This window comes from Periophthalmus magnuspinnatus, chromosome 21 (genome assembly GCF_009829125.3).
Source record: "Periophthalmus magnuspinnatus isolate fPerMag1 chromosome 21, fPerMag1.2.pri, whole genome shotgun sequence".
NCBI classification, from domain to species: domain Eukaryota; kingdom Metazoa; phylum Chordata; class Actinopteri; order Gobiiformes; family Gobiidae; genus Periophthalmus; species Periophthalmus magnuspinnatus.
Genome location: NC_047146.1, coordinates 12,269,446 through 12,292,233, shown reverse-complemented (window position 1 = coordinate 12,292,233; position 22,788 = coordinate 12,269,446). Strand labels below are relative to the sequence as shown.

The window sequence follows — 22,788 nt, the reverse complement described above, 5'->3', positions numbered from 1 at the left end:
AAGCTTCTTCATAGGTTCAGTGAGAAAGACCCAGAGACGTTTCTCTCTTTGTTTGAGCGTCTATCAGAGACTCGTGGCTGTTGTTGTGCATTTTGACGTGTAAAGCGCGTGTTAAAAGCGGATTTTAACAGTGCAGACAGTACCACATACTCAGATGTTAAAGCTGCAGTTCTGAAAGCGTATGAACTAATTTCCAAGGCATATAGGCAGCGTTTTCGTGGTTGGAGTTGTACTTGGAGTTCATGCGTGATTTGGTGACTCAGTTTGAAAGCTGCTTTTAAACTACTGGAGGACTTGAAGGAGTTTATTCTGTTGGAGCAGTTTAAGAGCGGCCTCTGAGCGCGTTTACACCAGTGAACGTTCGGTTCTGGTTTTGGGTATCGTGAAAATGCGCCTATGTCGAGGAAACCACCTGAAGTTGAGTTTAAAAATGTCAGGTTTTCACGTGCTTCTGACAAAATTTGCAACTACTGTCACACTTCGGAAACGTGACTGCTCTGCACTTAAATCTCGCAGCTTCTCCTAATCGAAAACCTGCAGTGTGCGCTGCCTCTGTCGTGGTTCCCAGGGTGTCTGTGGTTATTGCTGAGGTTACACCAGAGTTGAAGTCTTTTCTGTTCATTTCTGAGGCTTATGTTTCTCTTGTGTGGAATAATGAGCGTGTACGTGTCAAAATTCAGCTTGACACTGGTGCAGTTGGTTCATTTATCTCTGATGAGACCTGTGTTGGCTCTGCCATTCCAGTTGGGGAAATGGGCCTAAATGTGTTAAATGTTCCACGACATAAAATGATGCTGCATTCTGACTTTTTCCAGCTTTGCCATTGGATGGTGTCACTATGATAATGATATCAGGTCTGGGCTGAGTTCCTCTTCCAGCTCAGGTGACCAGTACTCCTGTTGTGTTTAGTAAGGTGGTGAAAATGAAGTGCAGTTCCCTGATGTATTTAGTGCTTATGCAGTTACTCGGTCAAAGCAGTTAAAAGGTGAGTGCAAAGAAAATGTTCTGTCTTGCTCCATCTCCTGTGTTGATCTGGTGAAGGAGCAGAAGGTTGACGGTACTCTGAAAGAAGTCTTTGATGTGTTTTGTTCTGCTACTGAAGTTAGAGACCATTCTCTGTGTTACTTTTTACACAGTGTTGCATTAATGAGAGAGTGGACACCGGAGATAATGAACATTCATAAACAAAATCACAAACATTATCAAAATAGTTTTTGTATCATCAAAACACATGTCTTGACACTTAAATAAGTAAACAAGAGTGTATTCCTCAGGTCCTTAGTTTCCCCTCATGCTCTCTGCTCACGCTCATGTGTCTGTTCCAGGCTCAAGGTCGGATATTTGGTAAGCTGAAAGAAGAGAATTTTTTCTCACCGAAGGAGGAAGTCAAACTGGAGACGCATATCAAGGTTCCCTCGTCTGCAGCGGGCAGGGTCATTGGCAAAGGTGGTAAGACGGTAAGAGGCCTTGGCATCTATTATGGATGGCGATATTAAGAACATGTGAACACAACTTTGAAGTTTGTGTGCGTTTTTCAGGTAACAGAGCTGCAGAATCTTACAAGTGCAGAAGTTATTGTACCGCGGGACCAAACTCCGGATGAGAATGACGAGGTGTTTGTGAAAATCAGTGGACATTTCTATGCCAGTCAGGTATGTGCGACTACATTTTACTCTAACCATATTTCTGTAGAGTGTACACACATGAAATATCCTAAAGGGTAACACATACATCATCAAAGTTCTTTTTCGTCCTATATCTGGCCCTGAGGTGTGAAACTGCCATTATCTACACTCTACAATCTACACTCTACTACAGCTAATTTACTAGCCGTGCCACTCTACGGGGGAAAAGTTGGCTCTATTGTCGTGGAAACAGTTGGCTGACATACTTGGCAAAAGAAAAGTTATAAGAACTGTCTCCGTGACGACCAATAATGTGATGGGAATGAAAACGTGAGGAAGAAGTGAGGCAGATTAACATAATACAGCCAGTAACTGAAGTATACGCACACAGGAAAAAATATTCCTTATATTGTATTTAAAGACTGATTTACAGTAGTGGATAGATGGGACTAGTAAATACTTGGTTCTTTACGTAAATGTCAAAACAACAGTTAGTGGTTAGACCGTATATAAACAGGTCATGTAACATAACAATAAAGAGTTTTGTTACTGTCAGAGATGAAATCCTTGTGCCAAGTTTATGGAGAACAGGTTGCTGTGTTTAGTCTTGTGTCTTAAACACTTTAGCGATTACATCATTTTGTTTATCAAGAGGCAAAACAAGAACTTCTTGGCTCTCTCTGTGACATACGCACGACTGCAGCACCCACAAAAGCAGTGATTTTATGGCATAGACATTTTGTTGTTGTACATTATTTGTATGGTGCTACTCTGGTGATATAAAAGACTATGTTGTTATTTTGCTTTTTTATAGTGGTCTGTAAAAAGTCTCAATTCTGCAGTCTGCCCTCCTTTTCCAATATTGGTTTGAGCATCTAGAATGTGGCAGGAGCTGTAATTAATCAATTATATTTGAATTGAAATGTAAAATTAACACAAAAAGGGCCGTTGCCATATGATTAACAATTTAAAACAAAATATTATATATCTTATATCGAGAAAAAGTCCTGAAAATGTTGCATAACATGAAGCCAAAACTCATGAAAGAATGTTGCCACCTAAACTCAGCAGTATTCTAGACAAATACAAGTGGAATGCTCTCAGAATAATATTAGTGACTTTGTGCTTTTTCTCAGACTGCTCAGAGGAAGATTCGGGAGATCGTTCAGCAGGTCAAACAACAGGAGCAGAAGCACCAGTCAAGCGGCACAGTGTCACCGCACCACGCCAAGTGACCCCCACCCGGCTCCAGCAGGCACCAGCCATTGAATGTAGCCCTCCCACGGACTGACCTCCCACACGGGCCACGGCCAAGGGGACTGGCAGGGCCGACCAGCACCGGGATCAAACCAAAGAACTTCTGGAGGGAAACAAGTGAGAGCCAAAGGCTGAGGGCACTGTGTGCACTGCCAGCCCTGTGAGAGTCGGACACGCCGTACTGATACGAAAATAACACAAAAAAGACCAAAAAAATCTACAAGACAGGTGGAAAAGGTGGAAACTGTTGTCTTCACATAAAAACAGAAATAGTGTCGCCCAGCATAACGTTATCTCTTCAGTTGGATTAACATAGGCCTAACATCCAGATAAAGCATTGGTACTAACATATTTGTGATTTGTTTTGGTTTAGAAAAAGAGCAGAAGACAATGGACACCTTCGCTCCTCGGAGCTGGAGAGAAGTTCAAGTTTCCTTAGCAGTATTAATGCAGAGTAGATGAGTATACTGACACACACTAGGCCTGCACTGTTGTTTGTATTGAAATGACAGTGGGACTTGGTGTCCTTTTGAACATGTTGGTTGTTTCAGACACTGACTGAGCTGCGACAGCCAGCTTTTCCCTTGTTTCTCTTTGAAAACTGAGACAACCCTGAAGTATAAATCTAGTGACTGAGTCTTTGTAACAAGCCTGTGTGTGTGCCAACGCAAAAGATAACGTCCCCTCATCACTCAGCTAATGCTACCATCGTTCATTTATCCTCCAAATCACATTTCTCACCGCGCGCTCTCATCTGCTATGTTTCAAAATTATTCTTTATTGTCTGCTAACATGTTGTTTTTCTGTAGCCTTTCGATAACATCAAACTGACTGCCACTTTTGCTCAACAGAGGTTAATGCAGAGATTTTATTTTCCACCAGTCCTGTCATCCTCCCATGCTATTCAGGAGACTGTATCTACATTCATGCTTATCGTCCTGCAAAATATATGAAAATCCAAAGTATATAGAATCATAGGGGGACATCTTGTTTGACGATCATGTAAAAGAAAAGACGTCTTAAAAGAATCGGTGCACTTTGCTTGTTCCCAGGTGACTTTGAATGTGCACCTTGGCGCGCTCAGCCTTACGGGCCACAGAGGAGGCAGGAGGCAGTGGTCAGGGAGCGGTGGAGTGGCAGTAGGGGGGCGGGGGGAGGGAGCTCTGGGGGTGGTAGTTTTTGGGAGGGAGCACTGTATGACCTGTGGCACACACAATCCCGGCCACAGCGTTTGGCTTTAACCCTCTCTTGTCAGGGAGCTTTCTCAAATGGGCATGACAGCTGTGAATGTATGATATGCAGCCTTTTTTTAGAGACTCTGGTCCCTGTGGTGTCCAGCGGTGGGCCCCCTGCTTGGGGCAGCAGGAGCAGTGTCCAGTGGTGGGTCCACTGCTGGAGCGGCAGGTGCGGTGTCCCCTCTGTGTGTTACTATGGAGATATGGAAAAGCGCGTTGCCTTATTTTGTCATCTTAAAACATCACTATCAGCTTCATCTTCCAACACAGGTTATTGCCAATACGCACAGCTTCCCCCGTGTGCGCGGTGTGTGTACGTATGTGTGTGCGTGTATATATATAAAAAAGAGAGAGTAATATTTATGAATCTATTTTTTTCCTATTTTGTGATGAGAGCTATTGATAAGAAACAAAAGAAAACAAAGTCCTTTTCTTTTCCTCAGTGGGACACTGCCATATTATTTTGAAGGGAAGTGTTTATTTTCTTGAAAACGAGACTATGAATAATGAAAATAATAATATAAAAATCTGAAAAAATGGGAGAACAGTGAAGTGACCAGTGTGTGAACTTTGGTCCGACGTGAACAGTGCGCATGTCAGTATTGTGATCTACCTCAGGCTTCAGGGTACCTCAGTCCTATCTGTCATTTCCCCTTTTCCACATTTTGTATGCCTTGTTAACTAATCATTTGAAGCGTTTTTAATTTTTCTTTTTTAATGAAAAAAATAACAAAAAGAACAAGAGAAAGATCTACAGTAATCTCCAAACTCTTCAGGTCCAGACACCTAGTGACCTTCATAAGGGTAGTGCTGGACTGTCAGCCTGGACACATCCTGTGTATGACACAAGCTTGCAGCAGGGGCTTAGGGGTACAGGCCTGTCACACATGGTTCTGAAAGTGGATGTTGTGTACTGAATTCACCTAGATCTCTGTTGTTAAAGGAGAAGGAAGAGACTGAGTTTGACTGACTTGCCAGTGTTATCTGTTCCATGAGAAGCTCTTTTCATTAAACCTAAACTGTAGCCCATAGAGTAAAGCACTGAGCGGGACACATTCAGCTGTGGTGCACCTGTCTGGCCAGGAGAGGCACATCAGATCAATATGTTTTGAAGCACAAGAATACTTTCTTTTTGTCACTGCTGGTACTTGCTGGACGTTAGTCCAAAACAAAAACATCTGAGCCATATACCTTTAGGGTGATGGTTGATCGTTAGGTAAAGTAACAAAAGCAAAAATATGAGAAACAAGTTTTGGGTGAAGTTTTTTTTTGACAAAACCTAACCTTGGTTTGTGAATAGGAAGATAAGAAAATTAGTAGAGCACTATTTTGTTTCTAAAAGTTTCAAAAGATCTTTATGCAAAGCATATTGTTATTGTCCTGTCAAAGTGTCACTTACTTCTCCTTTAATTTAAAACTTAACAACTGTACCTCCTGTTTTCCCAACTGTACCTCCAGGTTTTTCAAGACTTTTTACAACAACAGTACAAATGTCGTGATTATTTTCTAATAACTTCCTGTACTTACCAGCTCTATTTGATAAAACCGAACCACATACTCTGGGCTTGATTTTGAAGAAGCTGCAAAATACACTGACAAGACTTTGGCAAAAATAGCTTAAAAACCCAGTCGTCTGTGTAGAATGTAGACTCTTAACAATGTCACTGTGTTCAAGACAACTGTATATCTGTAAACATGTACAATAGCCACACAGCCAGATAACCATCGTCTCTCATTAGGTAACACTTCTGCAATGTGGGAGATTCCTACATCTATTTTTTTTTTCTTATCGTGCTGTAAATTTGAGAATTACCTCTTGTGAATCCAACGCTGACTTAGTTACTAAACCAATAACCTAGTAAAAGTTAGTGCTCATTTTTATTTTGAAGGGCAAATTTTGTAGTCATCAGATGAGGTTTTATTTTCTCGTCCCAAATGAACACAAATAAGCTGAAATAAAACTACCAAGGTCTAATGTCACAAAATGCCTGAGGTCCTCGTCAATAGGCCTCTCCTCAGCCGAAACAGTACCTCATTCTGATACTAGCTCACCAAACCAGATTGCTATCATTTAACATGCAGTAAAGTAGGTATAAGGTGCTTGTACTGCGATGCATGACTTTGCTATATTAGAGCATGTTTCTTTAAAGCCGCACTGGATTTGTTAAAACTTGTCTTCTAGAGGAATAGCCAGATCTCCCAGTCTTGTCTTGTGCTTCTGGATAAGTTTAGCAGCCAAATTTATCAAGGCGAAACTTTGTCAATGATATAACCTTTTGTTTTTCCAAGGACTTGGTGTTTTAGTTTTGTGGGGTGTTGCTATTGTATTCGGTACCAGAATAAACCACACAGTTTCACACATCACTGAAAGATGTTGTTAGTCATATCGCACGGTGGTTGGATAGTTTAGTTTTTTGTTTTATTAATCTGGTTTTCATTTAATAATCTACCATAGTCTGATAAAAGTAGCCGGGATTCTTTGCTTTGAATATTCATTCCTGTTAGGTCACTACTACCACAACTAGCAGTTTTGAAAATATATATACATACTCTAGCAGATTTTGGGAATAGGAATGGAAAGCTGTACTGACTTGTGATGCAAAGTAGTGGAACAGTAGAAGTCTCCAGTTCTGATCGTGAGAGAAAAGAGGGGAAATTGTACAGCGTAGGTTTTGAAGGACTGGTTAAGTTTGGTGAGATGTATGCAGAGCTGCAGCAGTGTTTTTGGATTATTTTTCTGTGTAAGGAGAAACACGACGCATCGCATGAGACTGTACTGTAGGCACATGAGCACTAGATTTTCAATCAAATGGATCCATCTTTATACCTGCATTTCACCATTTATGTTTCCTCTGCCATAGAAGTATTATCACTGAAATGAGTACAGCGTCTATGGTTACAGCCCTCAATTCCTACATTTTCCTTGAGTCACAAGGTCCTAAACGCCTCAACATAATCGTGGTGGTCTGCCGGAAACGCATCTGTTTGATCGTCTTGTTGTAAATAGATGCCTTTCCGGTGATGGCCACGCTCTTGTTTTGAGTTGTGAGTGAACTGTATTGCTGAGCAACCTGGATCTGAGCAATAAAGACTATTTGAAAGAATTGCGTTGGCTTTCTGTTTTATTTCAATATTTTCACCTCAAAAGGTGTTACACCATTTGTGATATTTCATACCACAAATTTCACAGCCCAAATGTGTAATATATTACAGAAAACTCAAGGGTCTGCTGAAATGTAAAGGCCAAAAATAGACAAATATTGCAAATAAGTGAGTATAATTAAAGTTATGTTTAGAAAATTAATTTTGTCTTCTTTTTATAACAAACTCTGCATTTTCTAATAATATAAATAAAAAGGTTACACTTATTTTGCTGACATGTTTCGACATGTTAGAAAGTCCTGCCGCCGAAACATGTCAGCTAAATAAGCAATAGCTTTTTACACTATTTGTCTTAAAAGAAACCACTTCTAATAAGTTTGAGTAAATTAAAGGCTCAAATGCTCATTGAATTCCACTGTAAAAACATATTGACTTTTCAAAGACAAATCCAGCAGGTAGGACATGAAGACAACCACAAGAATCACAAAGCCTTTGTCACAAATTACTCACATGGCATTATGTATCCAAATACAGCAGTGGGCTCCAATCAGTGAATGGTGGGTCATTTACAAATAAGTTGTTTTTTTTATTTGTCAAAGCAAAAAACACAAGAACAAATTTACCATGCCTAACAAACTATGTAGTGGAATCACTGACTTGGCCAGTCAGTCTTTAAAAGTCAAAGGGAGGAACAGAAACTGATAGTGGAGCCAACAACAAGAACAATTTGTTGAAGAACAAACTTTTTTTAACTGTTTGACTGTTTAATTAAAATGTGTTGCATCTTCACACCTGCAATTCTGAACGAGCACAAATACTTTCAGAAATAATTTTGGTCCAAATATTTGTTTTGGTTTCACATAAAAGTGATAATGGCTCTCAGTTTAGCTATAGTCAGTCCAAACTAACATGTACCTCATATAACCCCACCCTCCCCTGAACTCTAATATGGGTTATGACAAGTGCCTCTTAACTGAGCCTGAGGTAGAAGGCAAGAGTCCATTGCTGCATGACAGGCACTTTAAAACACTTTCAACGAAAATACCAAACGTTCGGTAATGTAGAAAATTTCCACAAACATTCTCTTATTTTACTGTACACATGGGTATACACATCCAGTTTCCTTGGCATATAATGGCTGTAGAAGAGCCAACATTTGTGCATAAATATACAGTTCAAAATCCTTCTCTCACCTCTCCACTTCTCTTTCCTGTTGTGTGCTTCAATGTAAACGTTGAATAAAACCCATAACAAAGGTTTCCAGGAGACATACATTAAAAACATTCAAGTCCAAAAGTCCAGAGCACAACATTTTCACTGGACCTTTTTGTCCACTATCCCATTACATGCTGGGACATCTAGTTTGAGCCTCCTCTGGCTGAAGTGGCGGATGAGTGCACCGGGAAGCAGAGCCACACAGGCAATGACCAAGAGCTGCAGCAGACACTCCCAGGAAAACAAGTCATCCAGAGATGTCAGCTCGGACAACATCACCCCTGTCTGGACACAGATGAAGTTATAGGGCAGCAGACCTGGGAAAGAGAGCAGAGGTCAATAACTCATGTTATAACTTATATATGACAAGTTTATATGCTTCGGGCACTGTCATGAAAAAAGTTCTCAAAGTTTCTTAATAATAAATCTAATCCAATAATATTGGCTGAGGACAGTAATGTGAAGAGCACAGTGGTATATTCTGTCCAGTTGACAAGTTAATTGTCATTATTCTTATTATTTTTAAGCATGGTCACAGTATTATTGGGTACAAAATAAGAGAAAAACTAGCTGCAGCACTGTTTTCAGAGGACATTTTCCTCTCAGGGGACTTGTGTGTGGGTGGAGTTATGCAATACAAACAATCTATAATATGATGATTGTGTAACAAACATGCAGATGCAATGCATTACAAGCCCTTTATAGTTTAGTGAGTGGTCTTACCAATGAGGACAGAACCAAAGAAGAAGGTGATAGGGATATTGACAATGGGAGCAGCCATGTTCAAGAACCAATTGGGCGTCATTGGAAAGAACCTCAGAAAGAGTAAGAAGAAGAACAAGCAATCCTGATTGTCCTCCACCTGAAAAAAGAGAGAGAACAGTTTGTCTTGATGATAGACACAAACAAAACGGCCTTGACATCATTGGCAGAGAAAAGCAGCCAAGTCTGTCTGACAGGATTTGTAACAAGAAACCTATTTGCACATGTTGTTTTGAAAGGACCCATTAACTTGAAACAGTTATCAATAGAGAAGCAGTGCAGTCTCAGTACATCATTGCAGGGCTGTAGCCAACATAAGACATTTTTGGGCAACTAAAGACATGTCCTGCCGATTGATTAGTCGACTAAAAAAGGGGAGTGTAAAAATTTCTCAGAATTATTGTGTCTCTATGTATCTAACACAAACTGCACTCACAAGACTAAACATGCAGGGGAGTTAATGCAAAACATAGAAGGAAAAAATGCATTTATATAAAGGCAAAAGATTAAGAGTGAGAATCATGATTTTAATCTGCCTCTTTACATAAAATACAAAAAAATACCAAATCTTCAGCTAACTCACTTACTCACTTCTCCTTTCTGCTTTCTGCGGCCAACTAAGACACTTTCAACTGATTAATCGACTAAACGACTAAATGCCTACAGCCCTACATGGTTTGTAACACCAACTGTTTTAACTATGGGATACAAACCTTCTTCTGCAGTGTGGAGACTTTGTCAGGAAAGAAGCTGACAATATAACGTTTTCCAAAAGCTTGGGACAGGAAGTAGCACAGAGTGGAGCCCACTGTAGTGAGCAGGCAGGCGAGAAAAAGGCCTTCATAGAGTCCAAATATAGCCCCCGCCAGAATGTTCTGTATGGAGATGAGACAGGGCAAGTACAATACATGAGACATTCAGCCATGAGAAAACCCACACAGTAGACATAACAGCTTTGCATATACTTTGTGAGCTGCATGCAGTGAGAAGTTGGTGCTTACTATCTACAGTTGCAGTATAAGTGTGAGATAGTATGAGTCATACACTGACAACTTGCAGACAAAGTCCAAATGGGCAAGATGAGACTGAATGACAGTTCAAAGAAGTTGTTATTAGTAAATCAAATTTTTCTATGTCATACAACAGCTAAAAATAAGATAAAACACTTCACACATGACAGTGAAGAAGCGGTTGTGTAAAGTCTGGACTTGCATATTAGCACCAATAAAGAAAACATTTTTAACCTATTTTAAGCTCACCAGGAATGAGGAGCCTGGAATGGCAAAGGACTGTTTGTAAAGATATGCGCTGCAGAACAGTAGCAGGACATATCCAGTGTGCTCTGTCTTATAGAACTGCAGCAGCTCAGCCAGCTCCCTCAGCTCCTCCAGGTCTGACGGGAACTTTAATCTAAGGAAAAGAAGCAGATTTTAAGCACTTAGCTATTCTGATCATCAGCCTTGCAGGGTTTGATTGGACATCTGGTTTCAATGCATGTGGGTAAAATAAAAATAAATCACAAAACAATGTATTGTGTTAAGTGCAAAGTAATTACTATAAATGCTGATTGGTTGATACCAAGTTCCAGTCCTTTGTTGCATAATTGACATCATAATTACGTGACAGACATGAAGACCAGCAGAGGAAAGATAAAGATAAAGAGAAAAATAAACAAAAATTAAATATCACTATACCAGTGAAAATAAAATAAACTTTAACAGCATTTAAACTTGAAGCATTGTTGTTTCGAAATATTTGATTGAAGGCCTATTTATATATCAGACTGCTGAACAAAAATGAGTCTGTTTCAGTTTTGCTAAAATAACACAAGGTATTGATTTATGGATTGATTTATGGATTACTGATCAAAGACGGCAAAAAATCAGGGCAGTCCAGGTACAGCCCTGCAGACGAAATTGAGGTGAAACATGTGAAACCATAAGCACATCTCCCTTGGCTAACCCTAGCTTCAGCTAACAACAACAAACCTGTTCGGCTCGTCCGCTGGCTCCTGCAAAGACTCTGTCTCCACATGTTCAACTTCAGCAGCGGGAGGAGGACGTCGCCGAGGTGCAGAGGGGAGATACTGGGAAAGTAAATACAAATACAGGCTGGCTGTAGAAACTACAGCTATAAGTCCGAAAAGTGAGCGCATATTCTCCGCTCTGCAGTCCAAACCAGGCGCTCCTTCACCTCTGCTGTGTCTGCTGTGCGTGAGCGGACATGGGGGAGGCGGAACTACGAGAGTCTTTACGTGAGGGAGATCACCAACACTTTTTTAGAAATGTGGGTGTACGAACGTAGCTTATCAAAAAATATACTCTGTTTAAAATTATGAATTAGAAACCGTGTTAACGTCTGATAATACTACATATATAACAGCAAAAAAGTAATTATAACTTAAAAGTATAACTAATCAACCGTTTAAAATGACAACTAGAATCTCCTCTGGTGAAGGGTATCTGCAGGAGAAAACTGCAGTGTTGTCACATCCTGTTATCAAATCTCAGATTTTCTTTTTCCTAATTATTTGTCTTGAAATGTAACTGTTGCACCAAGAATATGCTCTAAATTTTCCTTTTGTAAATTTGTTTTCTTCTTACTATTTTTCAGAAACAATGGAAGCAACCTCAAATATCGTGCAGTAGGGGGCACTAAGGCTCCACACTTCCAATCTGGCTAGTGCGAAGAAGACACTTTACCCAGTGTTTACCCAGTAATGCGCGATGCACAAACTTTAGTTACAAAGTCCATTTCTTTAGCTAAAGCCACAGTGACCAGAGCTTTGTCATCGACATGGCAGCGTTGACTCGTGTCTCGGGCTCTGTTGGCTTGATTTCTCTCCTAAATCCTCCTGTCAACGCACTCAGGTGAGCAAAACAAATTAGTGTAAATTGCACTGCAAATACACTGTAAATAAGAGTATTTTTAAAGAATGTGGATACGTGCCAATATTCTTGCCTAACCTCCCTGGTCACCTATTAAATCAACTAGCCATTTCCTTGGATTGGTGGAGTTATTTTTCCTGCTAAAACAATAGAACATCCTTCCTGCAGTACAATTTGAGCATTTTATAGAGTAGCAGTTGCACATGGCGACCTTTCACATCTACATATGCAAAATTAAACTGCATTCATCTCATATTAGTCACAAGCTTTGTTCAAAACTGAAATCCAGTTTATTGATGTAGCAGGTTGAACAGTGAACAGTTTCCAAAGTGCTGTGCAGTAGTTCACAATATTGTTCATTATTATTAAAAAACAAAACAAAACAAAAAAACAACAAAACTAATTATAACCACAATTAATAGAAAACAAAAATAGACATAATAAAATAATAATACAAAGTAAATAAAACCATTTAGAGAAAAGCAATAAAACAAATTAAAGAGATCTTTTCTGACAAACTGTTTACATTGTTTTGCAGGCTTGATACTGGCACAGTTTATTGTTCATTCATGTCTTTGTTTTTTGAAACAGTGCTGCGGTCAGACAGGGCATTGTAGACACTGTGCGAAGAGCTGTGAGTGACCCTCAGGTGAAGAGTGTGGTCATCTGTGGGCAGAATGGAGTCTTTTGTGGAGGTGGGCACAAGTTGAATTGGTAGCACTTTATAATATGTGTTACGTGCCAGTTGGTCCAGGGGTAGTGGCACGCAACGAGCTGATGTTAAAACCGGGCGTAGAACAAAAGTGAGAGCGTGGAGACGTGGTCTAAACAATCAAAGTAAATTTATTCTTACAAAAAGTGCCCAAAACGTGTATACAACTTAAACAACTAGATAATACAAAAATAAAATACAAAAAATAATTAGAAAATGCTGCAGCGGAGGACCCACTGGTCGCTGGTGGAGTGCGCAGCTCCGGGCCATTATATCCTGCACTGATTGCTGAGTCTCTCCAGGTGCGGCTCAGCCGGTGGGTGGATCTGACAATTGGAGGCAAGGCCAAAAACTAACGGACTAGTCCATAACAGGCAGTATAATGACTAAAAGTGAAATTGTGGTAACTGTATGTTAATTAATCAACAGGACATATCTGACATTATGCTCATGATATATGATTTATCCTAAATCAGTATGAAGTTGAGGTGTATTTAGGAGATGTGCACAATTTCAATATTGAATATGTCATCTAAAATATCTACTTAAAAAGGCTGGGCAATGAGCAGATTAAAAATGTTAAAACACGTGTTCAGTGTAATCTTTCAAATAACAGAATCAAGTGATAATTCAGCACTTTTGGGTTAATTTTATAATGCAGTAATTTTTTTTACAGGTGCATTAAAGCACATTTCAATTTTGCAATAATGTCATCCAATTATAGCCATCAGGATAATTCTTCATCAATATCACCCACCTGCAAACATGGTTAGTCTTTTTCTTGATAAAGGGCTGCCAAATACATTCATCTGTTGTTATCATAGTCACACTGCTTGTTCCAACCTCTTATCACATTTTACTGTGCTGTCTCACCACAAATGTAAACTTTTTGAGATATTGAAAATGAAACAATAGAAATGTCATCAAATATTTAATCTCTTTAATAAACAATGACAAAAATAGGGTCAATCTATGTAACAGGAGCAGATATCAAGGAGTTTGGCGGTCACATGTCGGGGCCTCCTTTGGTGCCGATCTTCAATACCATAGAGGCTGCAGACAAACCGGTTGTAGCCGCCATCGAAGGCAGTGCTTTGGGAGGTGGCTTGGAGCTAGCGCTGGCCTGTCATTACCGTATCACACAGTCCAAAGTGAGTTCACGCCTCTGATCTGCCTCTGTCTCTTCACATTTGTGTCCTCAAAATGTCACGTCAGGCTGCATCACAATCAGACACATACCGCTACTTCCACTCCACTGTTTGTCTGTTCAATTACATAAGATTGTTTTTGAAGTATTTTTAGACAATAACTTAAACATTTACATGTAACTTGTCTTGTTAATGTTGTATAGTTTTACTTAGTATTCCTGTAGTTTTTTCAGGATCAATTCTAGATAACACAAGTTTAGTACATATTTGTATCTGGGATCAATTTGTCTTGGGACACAGCACCACATGCTTGAAATATACAACACCAGATCACAGCATCATACACACATAGACACATCAGCACTCAAAAATAAAGCAAATATTCTCCTTAAAAATAGACTACAGAAAACATGAATATTGAACCTTCTTGGCAGTTTCCCTAGTCAAACAATAGTCACTTTGCCCAATCCCTGTATATCTGCGGGGTTTTTTTTTTTGCATATCCTTTGAAATACTGAATGTTATGAGGATGTCAAAAACTATTAAAAATATCTAAAGTTTTCTTAAAATTAGAGGGGAACATCAAGACAAGCTTGAGACGACAAAACGTAGTACACAACAATTAAGGTTATAACCAATGTTGAATACATAACGTATGAAATATTGTAGCAACACTGACTGGTTAGATCACAAACAAGAGGGCTCATATTACATACTTTTCTGATCTATGTTATAATGTTTTTTTCCTCATCAAAAACATAGATGGAGTTGTGTTTTATTTCATTCACATATGCTTACACAAACCCTTAAAAACTTTAAAAAAAATACTGCTTCATGACATCATGAAGTGGAACAGAGCATTTTGAACTGTAACAGAGTAATGCAAAATTACTCAAACATGTTTGAATGAATCAAAACACAACTCCGGATATGTTTTTGATGAGACATCCTAACTTAAAGCTCACAAGTGTCAATTTTGTGTAATATAGGACTGTGATGAAAATGTATGTGTAACATTTTGTGAAGAAAATAATCTTATCCTATGTCTTTGTGTGGCTGATTAACTCATGAGTGTGAAACAAAAGTCACTCTGCTTTGATTTTTTTGTAGCTTTGTCATTCTAATATAAATACTCAGAGCAGATGGGAGAGACACTCTGCTGGTCTGTGGCCAGGGCAGGCCTGGGCCCTGTCCTGTCCATATCTGTCCTAACTAAGAATAACATTTTTTTTTATTTCATAACTCGCCAGACTTTGCAAATGGATTATTCATCAAGATATAAAAAAATTCCACAACAGGACTTTTAAACAGTAGGGTAGGCTATATTTTCCACTAAACATTTTCAAGTTTATTTAGCAGTTTATTTTGCAAAGCTGACAGTATTTTTGTAACAATTTCTGTGTTCAAACAGAATTAAAATCACCATTGTCAATCATTCTAATCTTGATTGTTAGTCAACATGCCTGAGTATAGTTTGTAGATCAGTGCTTATCAGTTATAGATTAGTGCTTTATAGTGTTGACCCCAGCTGTCAGTACTCCGTTCATCTGGACTTGTGCATTATGTGTTTGCAGGCTAGGCTAGGTCTTCCAGAGGTGAGCCTGGGTCTGCTGCCAGCTGCAGGGGGGACGCAGCGCTTGCCAAGGCTGATCGGAGTCCCAGCTGCCCTAGACCTCATCACCACAGGTAACACAGGCAGCCTGACCTTCTCAAGCTGTTAGTCACCTCACTAAAGACTGACAGACTTTCAAATGTGGATGTGAGTTTAGAGAGTCTTTTTTTGTTGTTTTACACACAGTGACTGTATTTATTATTATTAGACATTTGAGGAGGCTGGGCTCTGTTTCAGAATTCTTAAACATAAAATATCTATGAAATGTAGTAGAGGCATGTAAATCATGTGGACTTTTAGGTTTGAATAATCTTTCTAACAGACTAATGAATTAGCCAATAAGTGAAAATATGATCTTTTGGATGACATCAATCTTTAAATTCAATTAAAACAGGTAGTTACAAAAAAATTGAATTAAATATTATATTTGTAGAAAGAGTACATCCAACCAAAAGTCAAAACAGGGTTTGATACACATAGTTTTCTCACACTAATTCAGATTTTAATATTTATTCTGTGCAATTTACTGTTAATACATTCCAGCTGTGCTTCATGCTTAGCTAATATATTTTCTATTGGCTGTTCCATGGTGGTCACTGTAGAATATGTTCTTATTCTGATGATACCATCTTTAACATGTCAGCATTTCTAGTCATTTAGGGTTGATCACTTGGAGAAGGGAGCCACAGAGCAAATGACCTGTAGACTTTGTTCTACTTCCCCAAAACCAAGTGGACACCAGCAAACACCATGGAGAGGATAGATACTGATGCATGCCATTCCTACAACCTGCTGGATGATGTTTTTATGATTTATTATGAAACTGAAGACTGAAATTGACTTCATTTTACAATGACATCATGCTGGGGGTGTTCTTCATGTGTCACTGTGGCAACTGTTGAACATTCCACTATAGGAATACTCTGTCAAACACTGTCAAAAAAGTTTTAAGTCCGAAAACTTAAGGAAAAAAATGCAAAATGGATTTAAACAACACATTTTCAGGAGCTTGTGATAATGGACCCATCTAGGTGTCTGATTTTCAACCACAAAGTTGAGAGTGACTACGTGAAAAACTGTTGGCTAATGCTAGCTAGCTTGTGACTGCAATTTTTTTGTGAGAGACTTGTTTCAAAGCACAAATCTTCTCCCCTGTTGTAGTCAGTCCTTTCTGGTTAAATTGTGCTGAAAAGCACAAGAGCACAAGACTTGGTAGGTGAAGAGGAGGAGAGAGTCACAGCAAAATCACAACTGCATCTGCTGGAGTCCAAGTCAAACCCTCTCTGTGTCCCAGACCAAGTGAATGAAGAAATACAGGCTTAATCAAAGCTGCACTGCAGCTTCTGGAAACACCTTCTGCTCAAGGCCTGGTGCATTACAATGGAGGACATGGAGGACGACATTTGAGCCACTCCAAATCTACAACACATTTCAAGCAGGCTGTAAAAGCAAAAATGTTTTCTTGCTTACTTTTCAACAACCTTTTAAGAAAACAGCATAAGAAATTACAAAATGTTATATATTTCATCAATACAGAACAGTTTATGTTTTATTACATTCAGTTCAATTATAGTTACATTTCTGTTTGGCCAGCAGAGGTCACTGTTTACTGTCACACTCCAAAATGTACTTTTTCTGATGGAGAGTTCAGAGTTGATTTCATCATATAAAGAACCTTATGATATTACACACTTGAAATATTAATCACAATAGGGCTCATTTAATCATTTAATGAAAGATCATGTGTTCCTATTCTAAATTCTCTCATATGTCATCATATGTCTTTAATGTGTTCTCTAGGCCGTCATTTGACTGGAGCGGAAGCCTTGAAGCTCGGGATAGTGGACCAGGTTACCGACCAAAACACTGTGGAAGCTGCAGTCAAGTTCGCGTTGAGTATTGTTGGTAAGGCAACAGATAAATCATGCATACACAACTCTAAAAAGCAAAATAAAAAGCACTCTCCCTGCTTTCAAATCAAACTGAGTAAAAGTTTGCGGTATCCCTCCAGGAGCCGTCTTTCAAGCTAGTCCAACATCAAGAAGTGTGGAGGTATAGGTGGAGGAAGTTAAAGGCAGCTTAGCGCATGACAGGCGCATCCTCCACCCCTCCAGCCATAAATGTTGCATGCCTCTGTCAGATGTGCTCTGATGTCTTCACCGCTTTTGCTCTATTATTAAAGAGGGCAAAAAGGGACAAACTTTCCTGGAATATTAATAATGGACTCTTGCTAGTTGCATAGGAGGACCGCATTGCATTCACAAATCAGGCTAATCTACGCTCAATGGAACGTTTAAGTGTGCCGTGTCCCTGCAGTGAGTAACAATAACTGCTCAGACTGTACAAAGAGTTCTCCTTTCACATACACAATAACAGAATCAACTGACAGGCTTGCTGCTGTGAAAACTAGAATATGTTTTCAAATTGATCAATATTTAACACACAAGCACTTTAAATGTGTCAAAGCACAGTTCTCACACAAACTACAAATGCTACAATGATGGTGTGGTGCAAATATGTGGTGAGGGATTTGTTATTATTCTTTGTAGTTGTTTTTTTTTTAGTAAAATGAAGTGTTAAGCACTTGAGAATGGTGCTTGATTCTGTGAAAACCACTTGTACCACTGAGTTCCATCTTCAATCATCGGGGACTGTCAGACTTGAACGGAGAGATACTTGAATTAAGTCTTTTAAGCAAAGATCTGATAGTATTTTCTTCTTCTATATCTGAAGCCCATTGAAGGAGGGGTACATTTTTGGCATTGGGGTGATATTCTTTTTCAAATCTACAAGTCCCACCCCTGCTTTCTTGTAGAAGTAGGGCAGATAAAATAATTAAAAAACCCACAAATGCTTTAGTTCTTATATAACATGATCAGTGGTCTGGTAGATATTTTTGTAATTTTAATTTTAGTCTATATACTAGAGTTTTAATCTTAAAGGTAAACTTTGTAATAAGCAGGCGGGTTTGCCACCTGCTTGCTTCCATGTTAGTGCTTTGCCTGCAATGTTCCACAGCATGACATTAAACTTACACATCATTCGTCAATTACAATGTTTTATCACTCAAAATTACCTGTACCTGAGAAGCTTCATTGTCCACCTTTTAAAGAATCAAACTTGGGCATTGCCATAATTGTAACGCTTACACTGACAAGATATTACTTTCAGTGCTCAACATTTAAAACACTGACCCACTTCAGTCTTCTTTTAAATGCTTGGTCCACTGAGAATATTAACTTTTCATCTACGGAACGTCTGCTGTTGAGAAATGACCTAATTTTGGATTCAGACATGGTTGTAGGAAATGTCAAGAGCATGTGAATCATGGTTTAAGCCAGATGCCCTTTCCAAGCCAATGATTTTGTTGGCTTCATGTCAGATAATTCAACCTGTGTTTTCAATTTCATATATAAAAAGACACAATGCTACTCAAAGTTACAATACAAAATTAATCAACACACATAATATCCTCTCAGAAATGGCACTTTAAGTAATGGTTGTCTATTAAAGGTTGGCCATTTTATTTATCATTAATAAAAATCAATTTACTGCAGAAAAAAGTAGACTATGTAAACTTCATTTCACTTCGGTTCATTTTTGTACAGTGAATATTTATTTAACAACACGAGATGCCTTTGAGTGGGTGAGTAAGGATCATTAGTTTGGCCCTGGTTTAGGCCGAGTCAGACAGAGAAGCCCACTGCATACAAGATGGAGCTTTGTGGAGATCGGAGGACAATCTGCCGGAGATTTTGAGTGATACGCCCCGGTCATAAGATGATTAGTGCCCGCAGTCAAACGAGGACAGGGAGCGAGTGGCTAAATTTATGTGTGACACTATGTCTGCGATACTGAAATATATACCATGGATTACATCTGTTGATCTATAGATTTAAAATGCTAGAAAGTTGGCACAGTGGTTTGGGAAAGGGCTGTCATTGGTGCACGTGTGTTCACTTCCACACATTGGTCACGAGATTAACTTTTTAGCCCAGTGGTTGCAACATCTGCCGACTACATCTGTCAGAGCGACCAGGCTGGCTACATGCGACACAACAAATCCACTGACATAGCTCTGCCATTTACAGATTAAGCATGTAATAATGCCCAGGGTAAAATGCACTACTCTATAGCACCAAAATGTCTATGAAGAATGATTTTTTACTGGACTATGAATTTATGACTTTTATGGTCTCTTCTTGTGGTTAGATTCTTCTAAATGAGTATGTTAAAATATGAAGAACTTGCATCAGACTGGGTTCCTCTGAGCTCTTATGATGACCCACTTTTGGCCCAGACACAGCTGAGTGTAATTCAGTGGAACTGTGAAGGATTGTAACTACTGTCTCATGTAATCATATCACAGGGTACAGGAATAGAAATTAAGATCTAAGCTGTGATCAGAGTCACAAATGGAACATGGGCAAACATGGGAAGTGTGTGCTGCTGTAGGGATGTTCCCAAGTATGCCTTATTACACAAAAACAGAATTGTGTAAAGCTTTACAGGTGAATAGTTCTTATTTTTTAAACCAAAATTAGTTATTATTAAATCCTGTTGTTGGCACCAGACACAAAAATGGCTAGAATAGAGGAACTAAATAGCTCAACTCCCTGTTCCTGGTTCTTTATTTGAGGTGTAATTCAAGGTGAACTGTAACACAGCTGTAGCAGAGTCGCCCTGATTATCTGGGAAATGGTCTGTCAAATCACTGTGCTTTCAGGAGCTACAAGGGTATCTGGTGATTGAGTGGATAAGTGCGCTGGATAAGCAATTATACTACTGACTGCAGGCTGACAAATCGAAGAAAATTACCTAAACCACAGCCAAAATGGAAAGTGGAGAATAGTTTTTTACCTAAAAAACATCCTAGATCAAATGATGCCAGTTTGTGTGGACAAACATGTCTTTGGACAAGTATGTGTTTTTGCACATTTAATCTGAATTGATGGTTGATATTGTTTTGTTTTTCAGGACAATCACTGGAGTCTCGCCGAATAAGTACCTTGCCGTGCCCCTGCCCTGCTGATATTGATGCCTTTTTTGAAGGGGTGATGCAGAGGGTCAAGAAGAGTGCCCATGGGGCCATTGCTCCAGTGGCATGTGTCCAGGCTGTGCAGGCAGCAGCCACACTGCCCTTCACTCAGGGCATGCAGAGGGAGCAAGAGCTCATGGCGACTCTGTTTGGATCAGGACAGGCCCGCGCCCTGCAATACTGCTTCTTCTCTCAGAGGGTGGTGAGCAAGTGGAGCAGCCCCAGTGGCAGTCGCTGGGACACCAGCAAGCCTAAACCTGTCACAAAGGTCGGCGTCATTGGTAAGACCTTGAAGTAGTTTAAATATAACACATACGAGTGTGTTGAGTTATTTTATCTGTGACATTGTCTGTGGAAAGTAAGCCTTCATGCTGTCAGCTGAGCCCCTCCCTGCAGCGACTGGGTGTGTGACAGTGTGGAGATGAGGAGCTCAGGTGTGCAGAAGCCAACTTTGTGCATTTGTTTAAAAACTACTCAGTTTTGTTGATATATGGTATATTTAATAATAAAGTGTGACCAAAATGAAGGCTTTCTCTCGACAGTATTCCATATTGTTGAATATTAATTTAATGATGCTATTTACTTTTCTCTTATTTATGTGTGTTGTTTTTGTCCCTGAAGGTCTGGGCACTATGGGCAGGGGTATCACTGTGGCCCTGGCTTTGGCAGGACTGTCTGTGGTTGCTGTGGAGACACAGCAGCAGCAGATGATGGCAGCGCAGCACGCAGTGTCGGGCATGTTGGAAAGGACGGCTCGGAGGCGAGGAGTGTCTTTGGTGGGGGATCAGATCCGGTACAGTGTGGAGCTGGAGGCTGTGGCAGACGTGGAGCTTGTGATTGAGGCTGTGTTTGAGGACATGGCTCTGAAGGAGAAGCTCTTTAAGCAGCTCTCCGCTTTGTGCAAAGCAGACACGCTGCTCTGCAGTAACACCTCGAGTCTAGACATAGACCACCTGGCCTCTCAGACCCACAGTCCTCAGCTTGTAGTGGGCATGCATTTCTTTGCCCCGGCACATGTCATGAAGCTGCTGGAGGTGGTGTATGGGCCACGGTCTGCCCCTCAGGCTGTGGCCACTGCTATGGAGCTGGGGAAGAGGATGGGCAAAGTCAGTGTGGCAGTGGGCAACTGCTCAGGCTTTGTGGGAAATCGCATGCTGATGCCTTATGTGGAAGAGGCCTCATTTCTTGTGGAGGAAGGGGCCAGCCCTGAGATTGTGGACCGTGCCCTGGAGGAGTTTGGTTTCCCCATGGGGGTGTTCAGGATGTCCGACCTGTCAGGTTTGGACGTGGGCTGGAAGGTACGTAAGGCCAGAGGTCTGGTGGAGCCAGGGCAGATGAGCAGGGTGCGTCAGGGGCGTAGATACAGCCCTCTGGGGGACCTGTTGTGTGAGCAGGGCCGCTTTGGGCAGAAGACAGGCAGAGGCTGGTACCTATATGATTCAGCTGGCAGCAGAGAGGCCCAACCTGACCCCTGGCTGCAGAGTTTCCTGGAGGAGTACAGAGCTCGCCAGGGGCTGGTGTCCCGCCGCATCGACTCCCAGGAGGTGCTGGAGCGCTGCCTGTATGCTCTCATCAATGAGGGCTTCAACATCCTCCAGGAGGGCATTGCAGCAGGACCAGAGGACATCGACATGATCTATGTGTTTGGCTACGGTTTCCCTCGACACCGCGGGGGGCCCATGTTCTATGCCAGTCAGGTGGGACTAGCCCAAGTCCTACAGAGACTGGAGCACTACCAGCAGCTGCACCCGGATATACCTCATCTCCGTCCCAGCAGTCTGCTGAGGAGGCTGGTGTCCAGCGGCAGCCCACGCATCCAGAGGTGGAGAGAGATCATCAGGATGCCACACAGTTCGCTTTAACACACATCCTCTGCTGATGTTTATAACGATTGATTCTATAACTTCACTGTATGAATCAACATATAATGCAATGCAAATGTTGCATCATTATGAAATTAACTCAATAGCCTAAGATCTCCTATGTATTATTAATGTTAATATGTAAATTAATGTGTATGAATACAATATATATTTTTCTGAGTAAAATCTAATAAATAAAATGTAAATGCATAAATACGATTTTGTGTTTTCTTCTCTACCTTTAAATACTAATTCTCATGTGATGTTAGTCCATCTCTAGCATGAAAACGGTCTCTAAGAGAATGTGTCTTCATGTAACGCTGCTTTGCTTT

The 22,788-nt window shown here is 40.2% G+C and overlaps 3 protein-coding genes across 3 annotated transcripts in view; 2 read left to right on the top strand and 1 right to left on the bottom strand.

Moving 5' to 3' along the window:
- Positions 1–7,221, top strand: part of igf2bp2a (insulin-like growth factor 2 mRNA binding protein 2a) — a 68,288-nt gene extending 61,067 nt beyond the window's left edge. The window contains exons 14-16 of the mRNA XM_033987215.2: positions 1,326–1,457; positions 1,539–1,652; positions 2,762–7,221. Coding sequence (XP_033843106.1) covers positions 1,326–1,457; positions 1,539–1,652; positions 2,762–2,860 — 345 coding nt within the window. The 3' untranslated portion in view covers positions 2,861–7,221. The remainder of the gene's footprint in view (positions 1–1,325; positions 1,458–1,538; positions 1,653–2,761) is intronic.
- tmem41aa (transmembrane protein 41aa) lies at positions 7,217–11,418 on the bottom strand. Its single transcript, XM_033987219.2, has 5 exons — positions 11,185–11,418; positions 10,456–10,606; positions 9,910–10,071; positions 9,158–9,296; positions 7,217–8,751 (listed from the first exon to the last, which is right to left on the bottom strand). Exons 1-5 carry the CDS (start codon positions 11,349–11,351, stop codon positions 8,534–8,536), a joined length of 837 nt encoding a protein of 278 aa, XP_033843110.1. The 5' UTR covers positions 11,352–11,418; the 3' UTR covers positions 7,217–8,533.
- A 459-nt stretch (positions 11,419–11,877) lies between these two features.
- Positions 11,878–22,667, top strand: ehhadh (enoyl-CoA, hydratase/3-hydroxyacyl CoA dehydrogenase). Its single transcript, XM_033986958.2, has 7 exons — positions 11,878–12,066; positions 12,676–12,779; positions 13,778–13,947; positions 15,519–15,630; positions 17,357–17,461; positions 20,534–20,875; positions 21,216–22,667. Exons 1-7 carry the CDS (start codon positions 11,993–11,995, stop codon positions 22,454–22,456), a joined length of 2,148 nt encoding a protein of 715 aa, XP_033842849.1. The 5' UTR covers positions 11,878–11,992; the 3' UTR covers positions 22,457–22,667.
- Positions 22,668–22,788: the final 121 nt, after the last annotated feature.

Excerpts from the sequence above, each read along its gene's own strand:
- ehhadh (XM_033986958.2), top strand. The coding sequence starts at position 11,993 with ATGGCAGCGTTGACTCGTGTCTCGGGCTCTGTTGGCTTGATTTCTCTC. Across the intron at positions 12,067-12,675 it reads CCTCCTGTCAACGCACTCAG|TGCTGCGGTCAGACAGGGCA; the intron begins GTGAGCAAAACA and ends TTTTTGAAACAG. Across the intron at positions 17,462-20,533 it reads GTTCGCGTTGAGTATTGTTG|GACAATCACTGGAGTCTCGC; the intron begins GTAAGGCAACAG and ends TTTGTTTTTCAG.
- tmem41aa (XM_033987219.2), bottom strand. The coding sequence starts at position 11,351 with ATGCGCTCACTTTTCGGACTTATAGCTGTAGTTTCTACAGCCAGCCTG. Across the intron at positions 10,072-10,455 it reads TTCCAGGCTCCTCATTCCTG|AACATTCTGGCGGGGGCTAT; the intron begins GTGAGCTTAAAA and ends ATCTCCATACAG. Across the intron at positions 9,297-9,909 it reads TCTCCACACTGCAGAAGAAG|GTGGAGGACAATCAGGATTG; the intron begins GTTTGTATCCCA and ends CTCTTTTTTCAG.